This window comes from Bufo gargarizans, chromosome 2, assembly GCF_014858855.1.
Source record: "Bufo gargarizans isolate SCDJY-AF-19 chromosome 2, ASM1485885v1, whole genome shotgun sequence".
NCBI lineage: Eukaryota > Metazoa > Chordata > Amphibia > Anura > Bufonidae > Bufo > Bufo gargarizans.
The window spans coordinates 331,905,928-331,927,869 of NC_058081.1; the positions used below are offsets into that span (position 1 = coordinate 331,905,928).

Consider the following 21,942-nt stretch of genomic DNA (forward strand, 5'->3'; position numbering starts at 1 on the left):
GCACCCCATCACTCTCCTTCATGGTCAAATAGCCCTTACACAGCCTGGAGGTGTGTTTGGGGTCATTGTCCTGTGGAAAAATAAATGATGGTCCAACTAAACGCAAACCGGATGGAATAGCATGCCGTTGCAAGATGCTGTGGTAGCCATGCTGGTTCAGTATGCCTTCAATTTTGAATAAATCCCCAACAGTGTCACCAGCAAAGCACCCCCACACCATCACACCTCCTCCTCCATGCTTCACGGTGGGAACCAGGCATGTAGAGTCCATCCGTTCACCTTTTCTGCGTCGCACAAAGACACGGTGGTTGGAACCAAAGATCTCACATTTGGACTCATCAGACCAAAGCACAGATTTCCACTGGTCTAATGTCCATTCCTTGTGTTCTTTAGCCCAAACAAGTCTCTTCTGCTTGTTGCCTGTCCTTAGCAGTGGTTTCCTAGCAGATATTCTACCATGAAGGCTTGATTCACACAGTCTCCTCTTAGTTGTTCTAGAGATGTGTCTGCTGCTAGAACTCTGTGTGGCATTGACCTGGTCTCTAATCTGAGCTGCTGTTAACCTGCGATTTCTGAGGCTGGTGACTCAGATGAACTTATCCTCCGCAGCAGAGGTGACTCTTGGTCTTCCTTTCCTGGGGCGGTCCGCATGTGAGCCAGTTTCTTTGTAGCGCTTGATGGTTTTTGTGACTGCACTTGGGGACACTTTCAAAGTTTTCCCAATTTCTCGGACTGACTGACCTTCATTTCTTAAAGTAATGATGGCCACTCGTTTTTCTTTACTTAGCTGCTTTTTCTTGCCATAATACAAATTCTAACAGTCTATTCAGTAGGACTATCAGCTGTGTATCCACCTGACTTCTCCACAACGCAACTGATGGTCCCAACCCTATTTATAAGGCAAGAAATCCCACTTATTAAACCTGACAGGGCACACCTGTGAAGTGAAAACCATTTCAGGTGACTACCTCTTGAAGCTCATCAAGAGAATGCCAAGAGTGTGCAAAGCAGTAATCAAAGCAAAAGGTGGCTACTTTGAAGAACCTAGAATATGACATATTTTCAGTTGTTTCACACTTTTTTGTTATGTATATAATACCATGTGTTAATTCATAGTTTTGATGCCTTCAGTGTGAATCTACAATTTTCATAGTCATGAAAATAAAGAAAACTCTTTGAATGAGAAGGTGTCCAAACTTTTGGTCTGTACTGTATGTCTGTGCAATGTATGGGGCAAGTACAGTTGTAGAGGAGCAGGCTCCTCTATGCAATGATTGGGTGCCCTGTACACTCCACAGACTGTGTTGAGTGACATGCATGCACTTGAGCAGTACTGCAAAGTCTTTGATGAAGCTTTTTTCCTTGCTATTGTATTCTTGGCATTTCTAAATATATTTCACCATTGTAATACGTTTCTTTCTTGCTTCTTTTCCTTTTCTTACCCTATCTTCAGTGCCATATTTTCCACGTTTTGTTTCAATGCCATTGCCGATTGGGCATCCAGGGAACAATACTTATATAGTTTACGTTATATGATGGTCTCTGGTTGCTTTGCTAGAATTACAGTAGATTTGCCAATGCGGTATCAACAACACCAATGCTGATAATGTCATATGTTTTACACATTTTAGAAATTTCAATAAAGATCGACCAAAAAGATCCTCACAGATAAAGGTTCATAATATAAAAGCAATGGAGAAATACATAATTGCAGCAGTGGCAAAATGACCCTTAATAATGTTAGATATGTATTGTTATGAATCATACACACAGTGCCACTCTGTTAGGCCTTCTATACAGTGATGGTCAGTTCGCAGTGTTCGCCAGCGAACACATGCGGGCTGCCATCTTTAGTAAGGTTAGACTCTCCTTACCTGTGCCGGGAGCCGGTCTGAAATCAAATGCAGTCACCAGGAGGAGGCAGTTCCGAGAACAGACGCCGGGGGCCTTCATCAGGCTGTTCTCGGAACTGCCTGCTCCCGGTGACTGCATTTGATTTCAGACCGGCTCCCGGCACAGGTAAGGGCTTACCTGTACATCGCCGGACGGGTGAATCTACCTTACTAATGATGGCAGCCCGCATGTGTTCGCTGGCGAACACTGCGAACTGACCATCACTGCTCCTATACTATTGTAAAGCAAAGCATGGCAGCCATGATTCTCCCCTTCAGGTTTAAATGAACTGCTGCAAAGTAGGTGTCTTACATATGTATGTTGTTTCTATATGTTTTTCACTGGTGATGGGTTATTTGGTAGCAGAACAAAAATATCCTTCTAAACCCAGGTCATGGTGTTTTCTAGTTGCCTTCAAATCAATAGTTTTCGATTAGTGCTAGTTAAAATGTAGGTCATGGGCTATAGACCAGTACGAAGTCACATGAAATGTGACTTCTATCATTTCCTACCAGGAAATAATTGCATATGGCCTTGCGATTATCCCAACCATTTTAAACTTTGTTCATGTTTTCCTCCATATTACCTTACATGGGTCTAATCTATCTGTCACCTGGTTGCACAGAAGGTGGCCTTATCATAGTGAAAGAACTCTCCACTACATTTCTGTCACATACAAACCATAAAATAAAGTACTGTACATCCAAAATACAGTTTAAGGCCTCGTGCACACCACTCTATCCGTTTAGCAGTCCGCAAATCACGGATCTGCAAAATATGGATGCTGTCTGTATGTTATTTGCCGATTGATAGAACATTCTATGACTAATACCGTATAGGTCAAAACGCAACAGAAGGGAAAAATATGGACTATTGTGCTGTAATTTAAATGAAGCGCTAGATTTTATCGGCTGGATCCTTTGCTTTGTGTCGGTCATCCGTATTGAGGAGCCTGGACCGACTCCGGATCCGTACGGGATTAAACAGCAAATCTTCCCACCTAGGGAGCTGAACACACATTTACTAATAATGTTATTTGTCGACCCATTGTTTTCAATTGGCCCGTAGTCTTTTTGAGGAACAGATGTATGGATGCAGAAGGCACATGGATGATCTGATGCGGATGTTCCGCAAAAAGATATACTTGTCTGCACAATGCGTACCATGGACTTGAAGTCAATGGGTCTGCAAAAAATGCGAATGTAACATGGACCACATTCTTAATTTGCGGATCCATGATTTACGAAATGCAAAATGGGTACAGTCGAATGCTTGGGGCCTAATGCTATTGTAAACTTATTTCAAGTGTGTTGCAATTTATGGCATAGAACACGAATATGAAAATAAAGACAATGAAAAACAGTAATCACGGTAATTTATTCAATACAAAAATCCAATAAAAATTCCAACATTTATGCGGTTAACACTTCCTAGGCAACACATCCTTGTGTACAAACTCGGCTTTAATTAATAAACCCAAAAAACTGGCATAAAGTTGCACCAATTAAATTACACCAAATATATTATACTTTTGAAAATGATTTAAGAGCAATAAATAAAAGGCAGAGTCAAATACAAATCACAATTCCATTACAAAAATATTAAATAAAATAACAAATACTAGTAACAATGTGCAGTCAAGTTTTTTTTGTCTTCTAGGAATGAAAACATGCCAGTAAGTCCCTAAATAACTTTCCAGTTTGGCAATACTCACTTAGTCGCTGTTCTTTTACATGATTGATATTTAATGTCTACTTACAAAAAACAAAAGGCCTGGGCAAACACAGTCTCTACAGAGTACCAGTTCTTTGGTAGCATGCACTTTTCAGAATACATTCATCTGGGAAATATGGCCTCTAGCTGCATATACTGTATATATGCTGTATAGTTCTTCCCCGCGTATTCTATATATAAACCCCTAGAGAATGATAACAGCATAAAGAAAATAGTATTCGCATATTAATTCTTAAAAATTATAGATATCTATGCAAACAAAACCTATATCTATGAATAAACTATTACATTGTTGTTTCAATGTCCATCAACAATAACTACAATAGTCATCCCAAACTAGTGCAGTTTTATATATAGTAGTACTGTATAATAAATCTAAAATTATGCCATATTAAAGAGTTCTCTCATGATGACAACCTTCTTTTTTTTACACAAGTTGGCCAGTGGTCGGCTTTTAGCCCCAGGGAGGCTGCACAGAAATATAGCATTGCATGGCATCCATTCAAATGCAAGGATGACCATACACTGCATGGACATGCTTAATTCATCAGAGGGAGACTCTTTGTGAGCAGCTCTCTGGTCTAGCTGGTCTAGGGTTCTGACCAGGGGAACCCCTAACATGTTCATATCCCCTGGTAAGGATCTTCATCAGACAACTCTTTAAAGTACAATATATTGCTTCAGTTTTATTTTATGCCGACAAACACAAGAATGACATAAACTATACAAAATAGCCAACATAATAAATACCATAAGCATGCCCAGATGACTGAACAGCAAGAAACACAGTGAAAGGGCACAACATGCACAGAATACAAAAGAAATATCTTAATTAGAAAATACTTAATCATTCTTAAACATGACTATGAGAAGATCCATTACTATATTTCATATTACCAGGTTTCTAAAACATCTGCCATGTAAAACCAATCACCATAGTTATGGAACTAGTTATCTGCTGACCATAAAAAGTTGTCCCTGGCCTCTTCACTCACCAATAAAATAAAGGATGTCAGTTGTTAGATTTACTATTGTAATGGGACAAGCCCATCCATACATAGTATACAGGGTGGGCCATTTATATGGATACACCTTAATATCCGTAGTTTCAGGAGCTGCACATCTCGTATCTTCACAGCATATGCTGTGCAGCGCCTGAAACTACGGATACTGGAAGCCTGTGCTAGCATTTCTCCTGCTTTTTGTCTAGGCTAATCATATGATGACATGAGGCATCAAATGTCATAGGACCATTAAATGTGTCAATATGAATGGAAAATGTAATTGCCACAAGATTTACAGGTATATTTAACATGATTGATGATCTCCCTGCACAAAAAGTCCATCAAAATTGCCCAAAGATTTTTAGGTATATTCAACATGATTGATGCTTTCTCTGCACAAAATGTCTAATCACAACTGATGTGTCACGTGTCACAGTCTCTCTTTCATTGGTTTTCTTTTCCCTTTTGATGGTAATAGTGAGGCCTGCAGCGCTGGCCTCACCAAGTTTTCTTTGTATCAGTACAAAGCCGTCAAAGCAAAAGCCATGGCACTAATGTGAAAAGTTCCGTGAACTGACCAGAAAAAAAGCTTTTGCCTACAATATACAAACCTCAAATTACTATACTTTATGTCTACTCTACACAAACAAACCTTATTAGTATGTGCAATACAGGTTTCCGCATATAGTTTGCCCAGGCCTGTCACATACCCAATGTGCATGTTTTCAAGAAATCCAGTTGACCACTTTACACATTTATGGCAGAAGTTACTTCTATCACGTTCTAGGAACTGATACCTTTAATAGATCCACAACAATTCAATTAAATCCTCTGTCCTCCATTACCCTCCATATGCTTTCTACTTGCTATTTCATTCCCACTGAATTCCACATCCCATTGACATTCCACATAGGCAGTCTTTCTACTTGCCATGAGCCACTTCCATCAACATTTTATAAACGAACTGATCCAAGGTCACATATCATACGCTGAACCCATGAATATTTCACATCTTCTGTTTGCTGACAGTGAGAGTAAAGAAATCCGCACTGAGGTCCACTGAGTATTTGCCAACAAAAATGGTTGTAATGGGTTCTTCATGTGAAAGACATCTGGAAGTGTGTCTTAGATACAACTTAAGCAAAGAGAGCGGCCCTTTCATTTCTAGCTAGGCGTTCTTAAATTATGTTTGGCATGAATTTGCAAATGTGTTTGAAATCCTAAAAAAACATAAAGCAGGGAACACCCAAAAATGTTCAGCCACCTGTCACTACATTTTCTGTTTGTTCTTTAATCCCATAAGTTATACATTTGATCCAGGCAGTGCGGTGGTTAAATGTCTAGCACAGTTACCTTGTGCACTGGTGTCCTGGATTCAAATCTGACCATAGGCAACATCTGTATAACGTTTTAATGTGCCCCCATGGTTGTGTTGGTTTCCGCTAGGTACTCCAGTTTCCTTCCACACTACAAAAATATACGGATAGGTTAATTCTGAATTTAGCTAGTTGACTCCCATCGAGGCAGGGACCGATACAGGTGATCACAATCCCTCTACAGCCGTGTTCCTCAACACCAGTCCTCAGGGCCCACCTGTCAGGCATGATTTGAGAATATCCCACTTAATTACCGGTGGTGAGTCCTGATGCATTGACATCAATTATATCACTAAGGAAATCCTGAAAACATGCCCGGCAGGTGGGACCTGAGGACTGTAGTTGAGAAACATTGCTCTACAGCACTGTGGAATATGTACAGTAGGAACTATAAAATGAATAAAGGAATAATAATCATTTGATAAAATATCCCTATTAATTTTTTTCCCAAAAAAACGCATCAAAACTAAATTAAAAGTCAGCCAAAACAGGCCAATGGATAATGGTCTTATAATTCCTTCTACACAAGTAATCATATATGTAATCCTCCCACAGCTAGGCCATATTTTTCTAAGTGAACCAGTATTTTATTTAAGTTACAGCTCAGGGTATTGTCTCAGGGTGTGTTCCTATAGGATCCGACTTTCTAAACTATCACTGTCAGCAAAACAACCATCTTGCCATAAAAGTTTCAATGCTCAGTAACTACTTGAGCTTGTTGCAGATCTCTAAAGCTTTTTTGTAAACCTGAGTGACGTCATCCATATCTGTAAGTAAAGAAAAACTGTTGTCAGCAAAGCGATTGCGATAACGTTTCAGGTTCTGCGGCCGAGGACTTTTAGGAAGTCCTTCAAAATCCTTAATAAAAAGTATATTTTCAGCTGAAACACAACTACGTATTCTTTGTCTGTTTGGTCTCCCAGCTGATAATTCAAGCAATTCAAAAGAGTCATTGGACAAAACGCTGTCATCACTAATGATGCTAGATGGACGACTGTAGCTTCGAGATAGACCTTCCACGGGCATAAGATCTTGCTCCATTGATTCCAGTGATGTTGTGGCAGAACCAGCCACTGAGGAGTCTGTGTTACTATTGGAATATTTACTGATGTACTTTAAGATTCCTTTCCGCCTGTATGATAGGCTGTGAGAAACTGTTCGTTTTGTTTCATTAATAACTTGAGGCATCTCGTTGCTCTCTGTTCCATCATTGTCCAATAGCTCTGAAGATTCACTTCTTTCTGGTGATGAATAGTAGCCAGACTCCCTCTGCTGAGTCTTTTTTAAAATGCCTTTCTTTGGCATTGGCGTACACTGCTTTGAGCTATATAATATTGGTTTCTCAAGCTCCCTTGTACTGGTAGAACATGTATTCGTGAGCACTTTCTCAGTGTCAGGTTTACACGTAGGAGACAATACTGGGCTGATGACCCCTTCTATGTAGTTAGCACTGTGGCAACGGTGCTCACTGTTACTCCTCTTTTTCAAGATACTCTTGGGCCTCTTTGATATGCTTGTTTCTTCTTGTAAAGCCTGTGCAATGTCATTGTCCTTTTTGGATTTCTTCAAAGACCTCTGTCGATCAACAGATGCTTCAGATGGCTTTGAAAGGCACTTGATTTTGTTTTCTGATTCCATCTGCCGGCTGGTGGAGCGATGATGCCAGTCAATGAACCTGGCAAGCAATGGAGATTCTGAATCCTTTAAGACATCACAGTCACACACACTAGTCTTGTAGCTCCAGTTAACCCACCAGTGGTTTGCAATATCCTCGATGGTTGCTCGACGCTCTGGATTAACCATTAACATCCACCTGATTAGTCCACGGGCATCTGTATAAAATAAAGATCATGATAAATATAAGTACTGTAAATAATATACTCGCCATGTGCAGTAGTACAATTCTTGTTCATACAGTAAAATTATCTACAGGTGAAACTCGAAAAATTTGAATATTGTGCAAAGTTCATTTATTTCATTAATCCAACTTAAAAGGTGAAACTAATATATGAGGTAGACTCATTACATGCAAAGTGAGATATTTCCAGCCTTTATTTTTTATAATTTGGATGATTATGGCTTACAGCTTATGAAAACCCTAAAGTCTCAATCTCAGGTACCCTTTGCTCAGGGGGTATGGATTAATAAGCTGACTAGAGTGTGGCACTTTGAGCCTAGAATATTGACCCTTCTAATTCTAATTTTAAGCTGCATTAATGCAAGTCCTTTTAATTAGCATTACTGAAATAAATGGACTTCTGCATGATATTCTAAGTTCATAGAATACACAACTAAATAGTATAACTGGCACACTATATTATACAACTGCATCTTATACCAGTATTCCCACCATACAATTACCTGAGGGTTGGGTTGGCTCTCTATATTCGCCACTGCTTATTTGTCGAATTAGGTTTTTGTGGTCAAAACCATCAAATGGCATGGTGCCATAAACCAGAGTATAGAGAAGTACTCCAAGTGCCCAACTATCAACCTGAAACAGAAATGATTTATTTCAGTTGTATCAAGCAATATATATAGTCATGGCATTCTTTTAAAGAACAATGCTTTAAAACTGCAATTTTGAATTATCGGAGGGACTGTAGTCTTTAAGAAGAGGCACAAATATACCCTACACTACTTCTTAGGAAGAACCAAGGTCATTCTTATTAAAAAGTGAGTCTGTCACTAGGAAATTCAAACCAGCAACAATACCATAGCTCAATGCAATGATACATTTACTCGTTCAGGAGAAGAAATAATTTTAATCCATATGCAAATTAGCAGTTAAGTGCCCCAAGGGCGGGCCCAAGTGACTGTGTGCATTGTTGATCCTCCTGCTTCCTCATCTAGCCTCTCCTTCCTGATTGACAGTACAAGCTTCCTGCATAGTCATGTTACCTGGCTATGTCAATCAGGAAGTAGAGCGACAGGCAGAGGATGGGAGATATGTATCTGTCGGTGCTTTGGACCCTTCTTACACACTGGACTTTTATGGTAGATTGAGGTGGAGCTCACCCCCCAGTTAACAAACCTCAATTCAGCCTTGTGATCTATGTCTACACATACAACTCAAAGTGTTGAATTAAGTGATAATCATCCTCTTGATTAAAACATGCCTTTGAGACATCTGAGTGCTGAGACCACCACAATCTCTACAACGAGGGGAGAGCATCAGTTATGATCAGTTAGCATCAGTTTGTGTCAGCTCTGTCAGAGATCAGTTATTTTTGGCGATAAGCCTCATTCACACGTCAGTGTTTTGGTCAGTAATTTCCATCAGTGATTGTGAACCAAAACCAGGATTGAAGCCTACACAGACATAAGGCATAAGGGAAAGATCTGCACCTGTTCTGTGTTTAGAGCCACACCTGGTTTTCACTCACAATAACTGATGGAAATCACTGACCAAAATACTGATGTGTGAATGAGGCATAAGTAAGACATTGCACTGTTAGACAGGGCCAAAGCAATAGAACTATAGGTGACTCAAAGACCTGGTGGATGGAGCACACACATCAGTTATATTAGTGATATCAGTAAATTGTACTGGAGGGCACTCAGTTATCTGGTGTTGCACAGAATACTCCAATATAGGCGCGTATACAATTCTTTAATATCAAAAATATAAAATAAAATTCAGAAGTAAAACATCATAAAATAAAACATAATACATGAAACAACACAGACTGAAAGACGGTCATGTATATTGCTGATCCAAACTCCACTGCCCATACGTACGGATGTAGTAGGGTTAAGACTCATGCTTTATGAGATGTATTAACTAAACTAAAGTTAACTAAATGCGTTAAAATAACGCGATGAGATAATAAAATTTGAGTTAAGGGTTTGAGGGTTACCCCTGCTGCATCTTTATTAGCTTGATAAGGCTTGAGGTATTGGACCAGCATATATCTGACGCCCTTAATACCCCTGACAATATACCAAAGGATATATAGAAAAATGCACTATTGCAGGCAGCTAGTATTGGATGCTTACCTAGCAAATAATAAAATAGCGGTAGTAGGTGGTCAATTAGCATGCATTATGGATTGGATAGTATATCATACAATAGTGTGTTTGTAGGCAAAATGTCTTATTTCATATATAATACAATATCCAATATGGCTACAGCAGCCCAGTGTTATACAGATTACATTTATGTAGTTATTTGGTCGTGGAGAAAGAAGAAAATAATAATATACAAATAGATGTAGACCAATTTCTCAGATGGCGATGTGTTTTGTTTCATTTATTATGTTTTATTTTATGATGTTTTACTTCTGAATTTTATTTTATATTGTAGTATTTTTATATTGGAGTATCCTGTGCAACACCAGAAAACTGAGTGCCCTGCAGTACAATTTACTGATTTCTATTTGATTATATCGCCAGTGGGTGTGTCGAGGAGAGTGCGCCTACATCACAAGGTAAAAGTAGGTAGAGCCACTGTAATTTAATTATTTTTTATATTAGTGATATATCAAAGTTCACTTTGCAGCATAAGTGACATGATAACTTTGCTCTTTTTGGGCAGAACGATTACAGCAATACCAAATACAAAAATAGTTATCTTTTTACGTTTTGCTATTTTTTGGACAAAGTCCTGACTTCCACCATTCATGGACTGCGGAGGCTGGCAAGGGGTTGGAATAAAACTCATTTCATCCCTGTGTTGCTAATAATGTGCTCTGTAGCACACTGAAGGTTCTGGGTTTGAGACCTTGCAGCAACACTTACAAATGTTTAAAATTTACAGGGGTGTCCCCAAATTATGCTAACAATATTTAGAGATAACCCTCCCCAGGGATGACTCTATACATGGTAATGGCAATATATAGAGTCAACATTTGACTCCCAGAGCAGTTATTCAATACCTGAAGAAAGCCATACATTAAGTCAGGCAGGGGACTCCCAGAGCAGGGACTTTTAAGACACTGGCACAACAGAGCATCATATCTAGGACGTCGACTTGTACATTGTAATAAACATGGCAGGGCTGGAGGCCCACTGCACAATATAAGGCAATTGCCTCATCGGGAAAATGGTGGAGTACATTGACAATGGAACTGAGGATGGAACTGACACAGGCTCATAGACTTCTATGGAGCCTGTCATGTGCAGCAAGGAGAGAGTGCGTGATATGCGTGTGCTTCTGTCCCCTCATTCTAGAGATCGGTGTGGGCCTTAGCACTCACCGATCAAAACTTTTAATGTGTCTCTATGACATACCAAAAGTCTTTTGAAAAGTTAGTGAGGTTTGAAATCATCAGACACAAAAGGTCACTTGGCACATAGACTGCAACACGTGAGTCCAAACAGGTGAGAACAACCAATGCTATGATCACCATTACAGTGGACTTTCTTGGGCATAACAGAATGTTGCTAGGGCAATGTTAGATGGCAGACACGACTTACCTCGGGACCTCGATAGGGCTTTCCATTTACAATTTCTGGGGATGCATAAAGAGGACTACCACAAAATGTTTGCAAAAATTTGTCTTTTTGGTAGAGATTTGACAGACCAAAATCTGCAATCTGCAAGAAAAGGTGAAATATGTAAAGCCAACATTACCTATGACCTAACAGTCAAGTTCACAATACATATATTCGCTCAGGATGCATATGAAAAGTAAATCACTCATTTGCTTGCTCATTTAGCTTTATCTAGTCATCTGAACACATACAAGAAAATATTCTGTAACTAATTTCACTATACTTTCTAACATACATACAGTAATTGCACCATCTTAATGGACAAATGATGGGCCTAATAGTGATCACGGAGAACGATAACAATAACCGACAATGGCACAAACTTTATTACTAATATTAGACTGTATACACAGATATCTTGGGGCCACATGTGCCCTTCTAAGGGTATTTCCAGTTCATCTAAGAAAATTAAGCAGTAAAAGATGGACAACAGAACAAATCAAACTGTCTAAGGGGTATTTACTTGGGCCAATATGCAGGACAATGATCAGGATTGCTACTGTGATCATTCATCCCCATACATATTCATTGTTTGTGCGAAGCACACCCCTATTTAAACAGGTCGATGTGCTGTTGATAAAAAATTATATAGGTGCCCCAAAACAAAAGATTACCCATCAAACAACAAAAGTGTTTTGCTCATTTGTCGCATGATCAGCAGCCCAATGTTTGTTCCCAGAGAATGACGGTCCGATGATCCTTAGACCTCATTAGAAAAGCTGGCATGTCTGAGCTCTTCTTAACCTGTAACTACCCTTTTATATTCTTCTATTACCTTTTCAGAACTCAAAAGATTAAATGGATTTTGTAATCTTTAAAATTATGAGCAAATGGTTTAAATACAGTATGATTTATCAATCACTAATGTACTTCTAAGCCAGTCTCACATACTGGGACATGTTCCTGGTGCTTATCTCTTGCTTGTGGGATGATAATATACATCTTTGTCCTACTCTTTGCGTGCTATCTCTCCCTGGCTCTCCTCCGCAAAACCTTTCTCTGGAGAGGCGTGTTTCACATGCTGGGCAGCAGATTATAAAATGTAAGTCCATAGCAGAGCAGTGTCTCAGTAGCATAGATGTGTTGTCCGTGAATTACCGCACGCCTAGACACCTTTATCATGGTAGAATTTTTGTATGATGCCTAAACAAGGGATCTAACCATGTTGGCAATGCCCCAAATCTTAAAATTTAGTCTAGGGGTAAAAGAATGAGAAGACATGACCCATGGTGGTATTCCAACTCCAAACGGGAGAAGGACCTCTTTTTATCAGCAAAGCCCTGGGTGTCACCCGTACAACCTAAAAATACAAATAAGCCAATAGGATTGTGACATTTGGTTTAGCAAAGAGTGATGTGACGTATATATATATTCATAGTATACATTTGGATGCAATTAGGATACTCCAGAGCGGGAAAATCAAAACAGAGGAATTCTTTGTAAAGATACATGACATCCCCCTGTAGCCACCTAGCTTTTATCCAAATATTGTACCCTGGGTATATCCAAGATTTATTTATGTTAAAAAATAATCCTACTATATCCCCTTCTAATAGATGGGCATGCAGACAGCTGTAAATATAAGCAATGTATGTCAGAGGGTAGCTTAATCATCAAAACGGTAGTCCTTTACATAGTAATCCCACCCATAGAAAGCCTGGGAAACATAAAAACAAATGAACGGCACAGAGCTGGCAAAGATAATGAAAATAAAAAATCTGAGCTATGGTGGCATCATCTAGTGAGCATTCAGACACATACGTACTTCTTCTGCAGGTTCATAAGTAAGAAAAAAAACCTCTAAGGCTTCTTTCACATTAGCGTTAGGCTTGTCCGGCAGGCTGCCCCGGTAGGGAAACAGCCTGCCGCAACGGTACTAACACTTGTACACATGTGCTGCCAGAAGTCTGGCCTGGCCCCACTCACTATAATAGGGACGGGCAGGAGTTACAGCTGCAGCATGGCAAAAATGCCGACAAGGCAGCCAGACGAAAAACGCAGTGTGCAAGCGCCTCTGCCGGAACAGCCTTCTGGACACGCCTAAAGCTAATGTGAAGGAAGTCTAAGTTAGATCATAAACAAAACCATTAGATGCAAGTGCACTTTAATTTAAAATACATTAATAGAAAAAAACTAGATGTCAATCCACATGTACTCAGACAGTGTGTTTTCCTAACACTGTTCTAAAAAAAAGACTCTGGCAGAGTTACTCATAAACTGAAAAGAGAGACTTGTGTGAGGTTCTTGCCAAATCCTTACAGTGTTCTCCAGGAATATACATGGAAATTTTCTTCAGGGTTATTATGGGACAAATCTATACACTGCTTTTCTTATTGATTTTGCTGTTGGATATGTCCACCATTGAATATCATTTTACAAAGAGATAAGTGACTTAGGCTCTGCACACACTTGTGTCTCTTCTCTTCCATCGGTTTTCTGTTGCCCTTTAATGGCAGAAAACCATGATAGCATTATGAACTATTTTATCTGGTAAGAAAGACAAGAACTTTGCAAATTAATTGGATTAATTATAAAATAGATCATGATAGAGGTTAAACTAACATGTCTGTCATTGATCCTGTAAAAATGAAACATATGACATCAGTGTGAACAGAGCCTTAGGACCCTACTTCAATGATCTAGATTCTGAAAAATTTAGTCTTTATACGAAGTCCTTAACCGAAATCTATCAATAAGTGCAGCTAAGGTGTAATTTTTTGCATACAATTGTATATATTTACCGTATGTTTTTGCTTATATACCGCTAACATATACTTCAGTGGAGCTCACAATCTAAATTCGCTATCATTATGTCTTTAAAGTTGAATAATATAACCAATTATATCAACCAAATGATTAGTACTGCTTATAAGGAGTCCAATATAATCCTACTGTGTTCATCCAAAGGCCAATTGCCCCTTATTAGTGGGAAATGTCCTTCCTAACTTCAAATCAGATTAAATACCTTGAAGAACCTCTCATCTCCAGAAATCTGGTACCAATGACTTGAGATATTATAATTTATGGGAAAGGCATCTAGGGACCTCTTCAACGAACCTTCACATACATATTGAGAATTTTTCCCACTTATAGGCTAAACAGCCTCCACTGGCGTGCTGTGATCTAGGTGAATCTGTGAATGCAGTTCTGGACTACAATACACACATTTTAGCGTTATTGGTGCTGGATTAGGCCTCATGCACACGACCATATGTGTTTGCGCAAACCATGTGCTTTCTGCATCTGTAAGTACATTCTGCAAAAGGTAAAACATGTCTGTTAGTCCGGTGCTTCCTCCTCCACATGCCGGCACAGATGCCAGGTTTCCTTGTCTTTCTTCTGCTGTGGCCGGAGCATGCGCTCCTTGCACATAGATTGCTGTCAGTGTATAGGGAGCGTGTGCGCTCCCCTTCCTCACATTGGGCAGCGCACATGTACCATCAATGTTCCCCATCCTATGGCTGGTAACCATTATGTATATATAGGTGCCTTCTTCACCAGGAAGGTTCCTGAACAATATTGGTCACTAGCTTGTCTAGTCCCAGTGTGAAAGTATTCCATTGCTCTTGCTATTACTGTGTACCAGACCTCGGATTACGTTTAACGGACCTAGCCATATTGCTGCCTGCCCCTGACTTTGGATCTTGCTTATGGACTTCGCCATATTGCTGTCTGCCTTGACCTCGGACCTTGTACACGGACTTTGCCTTACTTCCGCCTGTCTCAACCCTTCAGATCAGCTTCTAGCCTCCTAGCACCTTCTGGATGTCTTGTACCATCTGGAGGTCTGTCCATTGGGTCCACATCCAGGTCCCGTTTCCCTCATGTTCCAATCCACCTCAGAGGTAGCACCTGATGTACCCCTTGGGAAAATCTATCCTCACCATCAGAGGTATTGCGAAGACCGAGAGGTGCACTTAGCCATCACCCTCTGAGCGGATTGGTGACATGGGACAGGGGGTTCACAGAATGTCCTAAATATGTCCACAAAATGCGGACCAAGAAGTCAATGGGTCTGCAAAAAATGCAGATGGCACACGAATCGCAAGTATGGTGAACTAAAAAGGCTTTTTGGCCTGTCCTGAACCCAAATTCTCAGACACACACAGACTGCCTTTAATTTCCTTGAATTCCTCATATTAATTCTCACTGGTTGCATTGCAGGAAGTTGCTGTTAAGTCTTTAGACGTGTGTCCTGCCAGTCAAGAGGCAAATAATGAGACATTTACACTACTAATGACTCAATGCTAGTCCCTGACCTTTGTCCAGGCTCTCCGTACTACAAGCATTTTCCCTTAAAATTGCTCAATATGCTTTCCTTACAAAAACACAGTTCTTAATGGTATGGAATGTATGAAACGTGAAATGCAAGGCTTAATATATTTGTTTTCTCATGAAGGAGCGGTTTCTGCAGCCATGTTTTCATTATGGCTATTCAGGAAAAAAAAGTATTTACATTGAAGTCCACTCCCATCCTCACAGACTGATGCTTATCAGCTTTCCCATTAAGCTTGTCAGACTCTATGAAGCAAGATTAATAGGATTTCAGATTACTTAAAGGTCTTGGCACATAAAACCCAGCAATTTAGTTATATAAAAAGAAAAAAAAGAAAAAATATGAAAAGGATTTGGTGAAATATTATACCCTTGTCTATTTTTTAGAATATGTATACATTTTTATCATAAATCTGCTGCTCATACACTGATATTCAGGATCATGGAAGCAAACTGTACTATGTATGGTTACCAACATGCTATCAATGGCTGCCATCATATTAAGACTGCAACATCTGGACTTTGTGTGGCTCATCTGAGACCAAAAACTGTTTGGTAATCTTAGGTTAGTTTGACATCTCCATTTACCTGTTCTGGCAGAGGGACAGTGTGCCAGAGTTCACCATATCCAGCATAGCCTGATACTGCTGTTCACCGCCAGACCGCATTGACTATAATGGGATCCAACGAGGATACACCTCGATTCTGGCATCAGTACCGGGTCTTTACCACACAAAAAACAGTGCAGCAGTTTTTATCTGTCCGACACCCCACACCATTGATGGTATATCGCTAGGATATGTCACCGATGTCAGATAGGTGTGAGTCCCACCTCCAGAAAGGAGGCCATAAAGTGAAGAAATGCACATTGCGCATAAGCGGTTGCTCCATTGACTGCTATGGGACTTTGAGAAATAGCTGAGGGCGAATACGCTGCTATTTTTTGTAAGTTTTATAGCAGTTAATAGAGAGCAAGCAACTCATGCGCAGCCACCTCTCCATTCACCACTATGGAACTGCCAGAAATAGCTACTTTCAGAACTGCCACGGCAATGAACAGAGGGTGGCCACATTGGGGGCCCTGGTCTGGAGATAGGAGCAGGTCCCGATGGTCGGACCCACACCTATATAACACTGATATATCAAATCCTAGCTATATGCCACTAATGCCCCACATGGGAATATCCCATTAAGTTTGTAAAAGAAAAAACACAGCTTCATTTTTTACATACAGGGTTTCTATAGTAGTTTTTTAAATAACCTTTCATAAAAGTACTGTATCATTGGGGTTTTCTGCTGCGCTCTTACAGCATGGTTGACCCTATCCTCCTAATTTGATGATTCATATTATATGAGGAAGTCTATGTGGTAACAGGTAACAATCTTCTGTAAATCAGTGATTTTAGAAAGACTTCCCTGCTTCGGTTCATACAGAAAAAATGTATATACAGTATTTGGCCTATATATTTCTATGGGTGCCGTACTGCAGCTCTTTGGAATTCAGAGGGGGTACTGAGCCATTATATTTTACCAGTATTTTGATCTCAAGAATACAGCAATGTTATTTGAAAAATGCAATTAGGTTTAATTATTACAAAGTGTTCTGAATGTTCGCCATTCCTTGAATATTCAAGGTGCAGTTGTTTTCTTACTCTGTCACAGTGGTTAACTTGACCTTGGGCCTGAGTTAACACAAAAAATAAAAACAGACATTTGCATGCCTACAACTACAAACTATTGCACCACTTTAGTCATTTCTGACTCAGGAATTTTCAATAACAATAAAGGTCTCTTGTGTGTGTGAGTCGGAAATGCCTCACTCTGCATTTTTGCATACCAAAATGAAAATTATGCAAAGCAGACTATGTTTACAACAGAGCATTCTAGAATTCTATTGATTTGGAATTCATCCTGAATTTTTTGTGGTTCATTACAGTCAAATTACAAAGAGAGATACAGAGAGACCAACTCCTCTGGAGTAGTGATGAGCGAACTTCTGTTTTAAGTTCGGCGTCTAAAGTTCGGCTTCCGGTTAGCGGAGAATCCCGATATGGTTCCCGATATGGATTCCGACTTCCGTTGTGGTCCGTGGTAGCGGAATCAATAATCGGCCATTATTGATTCCGCTACCACGGACCACAACGGAAGTCGGAATCCATATCGGGATTCTCCGCTAACCGGAAGCCGAACTTTAGACGCCGAACTTAAAACAGAAGTTCGCTCATCACTACTCTGGAGAAGAGATGTGCAATTCAGCTCTCCTTCCAAAAGGACAAGAAAACGGAGTGTCCCTGCATTACACTTTTCTAAATAAGACTTGCAATTCAGTTTTCCTTCCAAAAAGACAAGTAAACCAAGTGTTCCTGCATTACAATTTTCTAAATAAGACTCACAATTTATTTTTTCTTCCAAAAGGACAAGAAAACTGAATGTCCCCAGACATGCAAGCAAATTCTCCTTCCAAGAGAAGAAGAACACTGATTGTCTCACACCAGCTGAAGCGATATCTAAAAGGCCTCTGCCATGGTCAGGGAGACTCTTTCTCATTATATATAGACCACTTAGTACACTTGATGAATATTGTATGCCTGACAACACTGCTCCTGACTTCTTGGGAAATGTATACAAATTAGCATATATTAATTCTGATGGCATGAGACAGGCTTAAGTCTCTTTTCCTTTTTGTCAGGAATGCAAAATTTACATATTTTTTCCCCAGAAGCCTCTCTTGTCTAGGACTCATATATACTCTCTGATTCAGAAAAATATAAGTTCTAGGAGTTTAGAGACTGTTATACACCAATTTTAGAACAACTGGAGCAAATTTGATTCGGGTAGAATTTATTCAGACACAAAATTCCCAAAATCAGACACAAAACAAATTTCAAGAAATTCGCTCATCCCGAGCTTGTATTTAGAGACAAAGTCACTTTAGGTTAGAGATGTGCAGGTGACACATTGCACATAATTACACTGGTCATATAATCCATGTATATTGGCTAAACCTAATGATTTTGTCAGGACTGGCCAACCATCTAATCACTGTGGGGACACTCCGCCTATTACCCAACTGAAGATGTTGGAAGACATAAGTATAAGGCAGCTGGATTTTAATGCTAGATCTTTTTGGTCTCAGGTAGATAACCCAGAACCAAAAAAGCCTGGTTGAAGCTTACTCCTCTCTCCCCAATCAGAACACATGTAGGCTTGGCCAGGCTATACACGTGCATAGAGAAGGCAGGAGACATAGCTGTCAACCGAATAAGCATCTCTGCTGCCAGGTATCTGGTGTATGCCCAACCTTTGGTGAGAAAATGATTACTGTGAAATGTACAGAGAGTACTGGATTTTTTGTTCTTTTCCTTTACACACAGTTTAAGATTAATCTGAAATGTGATATATGAGCGATAACCGGATTTGGGAATAAGCTGGAGGTGGGATACAGATGATGTGTGTACAGTACGTGCTAGTTATTCATGTGGTGTGGGTGGCAATTTTGTACTTGGCTGCTGGCATGGGAGTGTGAGCTTCAGGAAGAACACTGCACGTTTCTACATGATTACATTTCGTATGAGTGCCAGTATTGAACTTTTGGTTTTGAGTGATATATGGGTATAACACAATACCTGCTGTCAAACAGAATAAGTAATGAGTGAGTGGCAAAAAATGAAGAACATTTGTAAGTATTAGCAAATATACAGATTACACAAGCTACCAACATGAGTACACATGAAACATAGCCTGAAGCTCTTTGGACAAAATGATATGATCCACCACCTAAATGTTCCAGAAAACACTATATAATCTATATATATATTTATACTGTATATATATCCATACATACACACACATAATGACAACATATGCTCATGTACAGCACTGCTGTTTTCATAAATAATCTGATAAAAGGCAGAACATGCTACATTCATTGTCTTTGTTATGTCTGAAAATTATAAGCGAAAGATTATTCGCAATGGCCAATAGACGACTATTTGGGTCATGGTTGGCTTAAAGACTAACTAAACTTTTTAGTAAAATTTTAATAAGATGTTCCTAATGCCTTAAAAATAGTTTTTCTAATATACTTTATTAAGGCATTTTGTATGTTTATTACAGTTCACCCCCCTAAAGCGCACCATTCCCTGTGTGCTTAAAATTAACATTTCTGTAGACACCTGACTTCTCGACGGTGTACAGAGTACAGGCTGTAGACATTTTATGAATGGGCCGCAGCAGCAGTGCGTACGGGCCTGAGCGCATATTGCTGCTCCTGCCTGTGCCCCCCCCCCCCGGAGGTTTACTTCCTGGCACAGCACATGGGTACCACGAGTACCCATGTACTATGTGAGGATTAGCTGAACAGAGCGGGCTCCTGCTTCATATGTTTTTGGGTAGGATGTGGTGCTATATAGAGACACCATACACGGTATACAAAGTAGCTATGGTTTCATAATACAGAAAAAGATATATCAGTAAATCATATTGGTGGACAAGAAAGCATTTCCTCCATTGACATATCAGTAGATACCATCAATGAAAGAGAAATGTCCAATCTACTCTGCTCAGGTTTCCTATTTTCATCCGAACACTAGGACAGCTTATTTTTCCAGTTGGGGGTAAACCCAACAAAGGGTTCCGACAGGATTAGAAATAAATGGCAGTGCCACATCTGTCCATTGGTTGTGAATGATATTGTAGTTCTGCCACATTCACTACAATGGAGTTATACCAGACACAATGGACCCATGGTCAGTTGCAGTGATGTCTAAAGCAGTCATGTTTTTATAATCCTATATAACCTCTTTAATTGACTGATATTTCCTTAGGTGATTTCCTTCAGTAATTGTCCGGTCATATATATTGATGACCTATCATCAGGCTAGGTAATCGATATCTGGTCGGCAGGCGTCCGACACCCAGCAGCGCTGGCAATCAGCTGTGAGAAGAGGAGGCGGTGCTCCATGTGAGGGCCCCTTCCTCGTCTTTACATTACACATTGTCTACTGCGGAGAGGTGGCGAAGTGTAATTACAAGCACTCGCTCCATTCACTTGAATGGAGCGAGTACTTGTATTACACTGCACTTCCAACAATGTGCAATGTGGCGCTCGCATTAAGCGCCTCTTCCTCTTCAAACAGATGATCAGCGGAGGTGCCGGGTGTCAGACCCTCGCCGATAAGATATTGATATCCTGAGGATAGGTCATCAATATATATGGCCAGACAACCCCTTTGAGATTACAATACTAACCAGAACTTCTAAAGAAATAATTCTCTCTTACCTTTATGTTACCATTTTCATCCAGAAGGATGTTCTCCAGCTTGAGATCCCTGTGTACAACACCATTCTGGATAAATAAAAAATGATATGAAATAAAATAAATGAAATATTATATAGAAATAGCGATTAGGATACTATTCACTGAACAAAATTCTATCACTAAGCCATTACCATCCTGAAGTCTAGCAGCAGGTTATCTATTAGTCACATGCTATGAGGTTAAGACAAGAATGAGTGGAATCCATCCTCCTCCAAAGTATATGAAACAACAGAAGGTTTTTCTGGTACCTTATTTCAACTCCCCTAGTCTGTAGTGTGCAGGAGTAATATAATCTTCAGCTTAGTGCCAAGATCTGGAAGTGCAAGTCTAATTCCTTTAGGGAGCTTCTCAGATATATAATAAACATTTCACAAAGTTATGCTTTGATTACGAAGGAAAAATGTGTTATAGCTGTAGGTTCGGCTTATCCAAGCTTTAACATTTTCAGTTGGCACATAAGAATCGCAGCCCTGCAAGGAGAAGTGTCCTGTGGTGTTTAGTCTGTGAGCTAGACAGCAGGAAGGATCTTCTATAAAAAGTATAGCGGAAAGATGGTCATGTAAACTGTTTGTGTGATGAAACAAATACAACTTTATCCCTCAGTTCACTGGAACTGTAATATGCTGTATTCAAGCCACTGACCTAAACCAAATAATTCACTCCAAGCAATGTAGAGGAAAACATCAGTGGACCCTTTACCCATATGTAGTATTTCAGCCTAGTTCTCTGGGGCCTTTCTCAATACATATTTTAATCTACAGTTGTCTTTTTATTCTCCCATCATTGCTAAGAAAGACATGTCCATGTCAGGACTAGGGCTGCAGCTAACGATTATTTGAATAAT

General features: G+C 39.7%; 1 protein-coding gene across 1 annotated transcript in view; it reads right to left on the reverse strand.

The window, feature by feature from the left end:
- Nucleotides 1-3,251: 3,251 nt before the first annotated feature.
- Nucleotides 3,252-21,942, reverse strand: part of NUAK1 (NUAK family kinase 1) — a 96,809-nt gene continuing 78,118 nt past the window's right edge. Inside the window, exons 4-7 of the mRNA XM_044280561.1 lie at nt 21,060-21,125; nt 11,426-11,545; nt 8,369-8,501; nt 3,252-7,839 (exon numbers count right to left, since the gene is read on the reverse strand). Of these exons, the coding sequence (XP_044136496.1) occupies nt 6,713-7,839; nt 8,369-8,501; nt 11,426-11,545; nt 21,060-21,125 (1,446 nt within the window). The 3' untranslated portion in view covers nt 3,252-6,712. The remainder of the gene's footprint in view (nt 7,840-8,368; nt 8,502-11,425; nt 11,546-21,059; nt 21,126-21,942) is intronic.